We start from the raw sequence: 6000 nt of genomic DNA on the forward strand, positions 1-6000 counted from the left end.
TCATTCACTATTCCCTACATTAGTTCACTAATATAGTCCACTTGAAGGAGTGAATGAAAACAAGTGAGTTAATTTGGAGACTGATGAACATCTGCTGTTAACAAGCAGAATCACTAAAGGAAAGAGGAACATAAGAACAGAAAAAATATGAAATCAACTGAAGATAAAATACGTTAAATCTCTGAAGATCTCGGCAGAGGATTAAACAACTCCACAAACAGAATCACCAGCTTGATTTATTACTAACCAGATTGACTTTATTTCTGTCAGACGTCTACATAAGTTCTTATTAAAAGGTGACAGATGTTTAGATGTCATTTTATTTTCATTTGATGTTACCATGATGGTGATCAGTGTTGGCTTTAGTTGGGCTCTTGACCCTTGACTTTTGAACATTAGTTTTTCTTTGGCTGCTGTAACTGTGTGTTTAAAATACATTTGCTATGGCAAAGAAGCTGAAAGAAAACAGGATCAGATGACAGTGTTTGTTAATAGTCACAATCATCATCCAGTGACCAGATTCACTGATCTCATTTATTGTCTAATGCCACAGTTGTCAAACTGTGGTACGCGTACCCCCAGGTGTACATGGACTAATTTCAGGGGGTACGTGAAAAAATATCTAAGTCAGAAATAAGAAATAAAATCAGTTTAGCCAATCACATTATAGACACAATTACAAAAATGTTTATTGCCAGGTCATACAGAAGTTGTAACGACAATTAACACAAGGACAACTTCAGCCGAAGCTGTCAAAAGGCCGGTACATGAAGAACATGGTTAAGGTTACCAAAAAACTGAGTAGCCTAACAGACGCGGCTACAACACTATATCTGCCACGCAATTTCGTCTAGCCTACATCTGACAATTTTGGGTTCAAACACGCCCTGCACACCACAAATACTGAACAGTATTAAATTAGAAAAATACTGTTCAATAGAACTGCTTGGTTTGTTACCACAGTTATCTGAGTGCTTCCTCGGCGATGAAGTTCCACATTTGCCGCTATCCAACACGAAAATGCATGCAGCAAATCCTTTCACAATAGTGTTTTCTTCAGATAACTCCAAATTTCTCGCACACACTGGACTTGACTTTTGATGACGTATTGTCGACAACTTTACAATCTCCACTAGCTATTCTTTTCTACAACTCCTCAGCATCCATCTCGACGACTGCAAGCAGATCGCGCGCGCGGTTATGAGGAATTTTTTTAAGTGAAAGTAGCCTATAGGTAACGTTATAGATCCTGGGAGGGCGTGGCGCGTGGGCACAAATAAACTGAAGTGGATTTTAAATTATTTTATCAACTTGAAATACAGGAATATTTTTGTAGATGTGTTCCTAAAAATATGCATATATTTTTACGTTTGCATGTGATTGTTTTAAACCCGTGTTTCCCCCGTGTCCGACCCGCACCCGTATCCGACACAGTTGGATATTTTTCACCCGTTTGAGCAAAATTTGCAGGTCACCCATCGGGTACCCGCGGGAACCCGAACCCATGCAGGACTCTAAGTCATATGCCTTTTCAAACGTTTTCTCTGTCCCACGGTGGTAACTTAACTTCCGCATTTGCACTGCACATTATGTGTTGTAGGCCTATTGTGTGTGAGATTGGGTGCATATCTGTTTAAAATCATTATATTCAGCACATTTGTATCATATGTTGACTTTTGATGAGATTTGTATCATATGTTTATGATTCTATTCACTATTCTCGACAAAATTGATAAAAATAAATATTAATAAAAAATTTAAAAAACTTGTTGTTAACAATTGGTGGTGTTGGGGGTACTCCGGAAGATCTATATGTCTCAGGGGGTACATATCAGCCAGACACACAGTCATCAAGAATCGGCATATGAATCTCAACAATGGTGACAATCAAATGTTTAATGCTGCAGTGCATGATGGGTACCAGCATAGTACAAAAAAATCGTCCATGATTCCCAGCATGCATTGTGGCATGAATAAATTATGCAGCTGAATTGTCTGGTTATTTTATTTAATTTTTACTTTTTGCTTTTATTTTTGCTATTGGTTTTGTGTTGAGTTTTAGTTGCGTGTTTTATGATGTTCAGCGTTGATATCTTTTTTGTTGATTGTCACCATTGTTGAGATTCATTGGCTGATTCTTGATGTCTGTGTGTGTCTAAATGAAGTCTTAGTTCAACATTTTTTAGTGAACGATGAGTTTTAAAATCCTTCATAACTGATTGCGTAGCTCTGCTGGATCTATTGCTATAGTTTCACAGTGTAGTATAACATTAGGAGCATTAAAACAACACATTTTTGAAAAGGGATTAGACACGGATTAAGATCGGTGATCCAAACTCCAAACATCATGTGATGAAGTCAAAATCAAAACATAACCAGCAACACCTGATCTCATTTTTGTTGGTTTTGTTTCTGCCACAACAAATGTGTCTTAAAAACACAGTTACAGCAGCCAAAGAAAAAACTAATGTTAAAGTCAAGGGTCAAGAGCCCAACTAAAGCAAACACTGATCTCAATAATGGTGGCGTCAAATTAAACAAAACAACATCTAAACCTCTGTTAATTCTCAATAGGAATTTCTGTAGATGTATGAAAAAATAAAGAAAGTCAATCTGGTTAGTAATAAGTGAAGCTGGTAATGCTATTTTTTTGGAGTTGTTTAATCCTCCACTGCTGAGATCTTGAGAGATTTAGGGCGCTTTCACACTGGCAGTTTAGTGCGGACCGGGGCACGGTTCGCATGAAAAATCGCTAATGTGAACGCTGTCATCGGTCCCGGGTGCGCACTAGAGTACCGAACCCGAGACTACCTGGAGGAGGTGGTCTGAGCTCGGTTGCTCCCGAACCGTGGTGCGGTTCGCGTTAATGTGCAAGCAACACGGACTCGGGTGCGCGCTTGTTCAGGAAGTATAGTATCCCGCGCATGCGTATCACTGTCGATATCATTGTTTGATTGCGTTTGCGATGACGTAAGATCACTGCAAACGCACCTGGGTTCGATACAACTAATTGAGTGTGAAACCAGACCAATGCTGCAGGGGGCGCCGGGAACTAGCGCACTCGGGTTCGGACCGCAGCAAACGAACCCAGTGGAAAAACGCCCTTAATGTCTTCTGTAGTTGGAAATCAGTTTTAGTTCTTGTGTTTCGCTTTTTTACTGTTCTTGTTGTTCCTCTGTCCTTCAGTGATTCTGCTTGTTAACATCAGGTGTTCATCACTAATGCTCAATCATCAGTTAATTAATCACTGAATAATATCATTAACTTCAACACTGCTTCAGTGTTACTTCAACACTGTAGTGTGGACACACAAGTGTTCATTTAAAACTGAAGATTTTGCAGTGGGGTTAAAAAGGTTAAATGTGTCAAATAAAATAAAAAACAGAGTGAAGCGTAATTTAACGGTAATCAACTGTAAATTAATTTACGGCATCAAACTGATTAAAAACAACAGCAATTTACTGGCAACCACTGCTGCCAGTAGATTACCGTAAAATCAAGTAAAACAGTAATACAGTAATACAGAATATATACTGTAAACCGTAACAATCAGATTTACTAAACGGAAGGTTAATTTCACTGAAATATTAGTGAAAGTTCATTGAAAAAATTTATGCGAAGTCAATAACTGAAAAGGAGAGTAAATATTAAATTGAAGTGTTTTAGCACAAGATGATATAGGAGAGATCTGTTAGTGTAATTAATTCGTTTTGTGGGCCACCATTGTGCTGGAGAGAAGAGCCTGTGCTTCAGTCAAAGATGAGCAGAGAAATACTGATGTTATGTTGTCTGTTGCTTTATTTAAAGGCAGTTACTGTGTAGTTGCTGATGCAGAGACAATCTCCTTGCTAAGTACTTTAGCACATACATGTGTGCTTTTGTTCGCTAAATACGAACCACAAAGATTTGAGTTCAAGTTTAATTAATTCACTATTACACATTATGTTTGCAGGTTTATATTAAGCGATATTCCTTTTCAGTAGACTCAAATGAAGCAAGTTCACAGTCTTATCAGTATAAATACTAGTTTTTAAACTCGAACTGTTTGAAGCAATCGGTTTCCCAAATGATATGCGTTACCTTCCATTGTATTTCTACGGTAAGATACTGTAAAAAAGGAGAGCTGTAAATTAATGGTAGAGAGCTGTAAATTAACAGTACATTGCTGACAGCCACAGTAGATTACCGTTATTTTACAGCGCACTGAAACTGGGCTAATACTGCAGTGTTACTCATGATGAGTGCTTCATTGCTTTCAGAACAATGTTATGTTGTGAGTGAATTATCATAAAGCTAACAGAGTAAGTACAAGTTTACAGCTCATGTATTAATGCATTTCAGGAAACAAACCAAGATCAGGACATTTATGCCAATGTGTCAAAGGCAACAAAAACCCCTCAGCTTCAGTCAAATACATATGAAACTAAGGAGACCTGCACCGTTAACCCTGAAAGCACATTCAAAAATAATCTCTCCTACGAAGACATTTATGCAAACTGTTGAAGTGAGAAGTGGAATATGGATCACCACTGAACAATTAGTCTACTTTCTGCATGCCAGTAATGATCATTTTAATAAGCATCAGCATATTCAACTTCTCATCTGTTATGTTCAGAACTATATCGTTGCTACTTCCTTTCCCCTTTTTCTCCTCCAATAATTATAATTAAACTCTGAATACTTTTCTGTATGTTTTATTTTTGTTTTTGTGATACATTCACTTTGCTCAATTAAAGAATTTAAAGGCTCCATGAAATCAAATTTGAGTTCCTTTTTTTTAATGGAACATTGCATCATTTATTATAAATGATTTACATGTGCACCATTATTTATTTATTTTAATTAATCATTATTAGCATCATTATATATATTTTTTTAATGTATGTGCCCTCATAATCTTTAATAAGAATTTCTTGCCAAATCTCTTCTCTGATAAGTGTTTATTGCCGCAAAGGTAAATTACCGTTACTCACACAAACTCACACACAAACTGTCACTCACATGAGATCACAGCAATAGCAAACCACAACCATCCAATCAATTCCCCATGGACAAAATCAAGTCCTACTCTACATTTTTTTTAAAACAGGTGACCATACACATATATTTTGGTACTGTCCAGTAATCCTTGCGTATTGGAAAAATATTAAAGAAGAGATGGAGAAAATTGTAAAAAGAGAAGTTCCCTCAAATGTATGTTTTTTCTTACTGGTCTGGGTGTTATATCAGGTGATGTTTTCAGTGCTGACCAAAGATATATTTTACGTGTATTACTACTAATTGCCAAAAAACAACAACATTACTGCTAATTGGAAGTCTGTGAAATCACTAACTGTAACTGAATGAAAACAGACTAAAACAGATTTATATGATGGAAAAAATGACTGCATCATTACAATTGAAAACTGACCTTTTTAAGCAGAGATGGCACATGGTTAAAGAATATTTAAATCTATAAAGTAAAACGTTTTTATTTTTATTTTTATTTTTTTAAATTTGTATATACATTATATATTTTATATCATTATATGGCTGTATATTATTGTATCATGTTTGTTGAGATGTGAACATTCATATTAGGTGCAGCAATATATATATATATATATACAGAATATTTTTATTTATTATTATTATTATTATTTTTCTCTGTATTACTCTTGTTATTTTATCACTTGTCTCAGATAATGTTCCTTTTGTTTTGTTCTGTGAAAAATATAAATAAAAAGTAAAAAAAAATATAAAAATACAATAGGGTAGAAAAAGACTACCACAACTTCCATTTCATGCCAAATGGGTAATTTTTTCATTCTTTCATACACTAAGTAAGGATCATTTAGATCTTATGTGATTTACACTTATTTACACAAGCAAAGTACAAATGCCCCCAGAACATCCTGGAGTTAAGAGCCGTTCAGGCAGATATGCAGAACAAATGGCGGTGAATGTTAGGCCATAAACATTATATGCAAGTATACGAAACAAAGAACCAAATGGTTGGCC

The 6000-nt window shown here is 35.8% G+C and overlaps 1 protein-coding gene across 3 annotated transcripts in view; it reads left to right on the forward strand.

Moving 5' to 3' along the window:
• LOC309507280 (myelin-associated glycoprotein) overlaps positions 1-5744 on the forward strand; it is a 34291-nt gene extending 28547 nt beyond the window's left edge. For all 3 annotated transcript variants that reach the window (XM_082181444.1, XM_082181445.1, XM_082181446.1), the window contains one exon: positions 4342-5744. In XM_082181444.1, the coding sequence (XP_082037570.1) occupies positions 4342-4503 (162 nt within the window). In that variant the 3' untranslated portion in view covers positions 4504-5744. The remainder of the gene's footprint in view (positions 1-4341) is intronic.
• The last annotated feature ends 256 nt before the right edge of the window (positions 5745-6000 follow it).

The sequence above is a fragment of the Leuciscus leuciscus genome, assembly GCF_965113295.1.
Source record: "Leuciscus leuciscus genome assembly, chromosome: 10".
Taxonomy (NCBI): domain Eukaryota; kingdom Metazoa; phylum Chordata; class Actinopteri; order Cypriniformes; family Leuciscidae; genus Leuciscus; species Leuciscus leuciscus.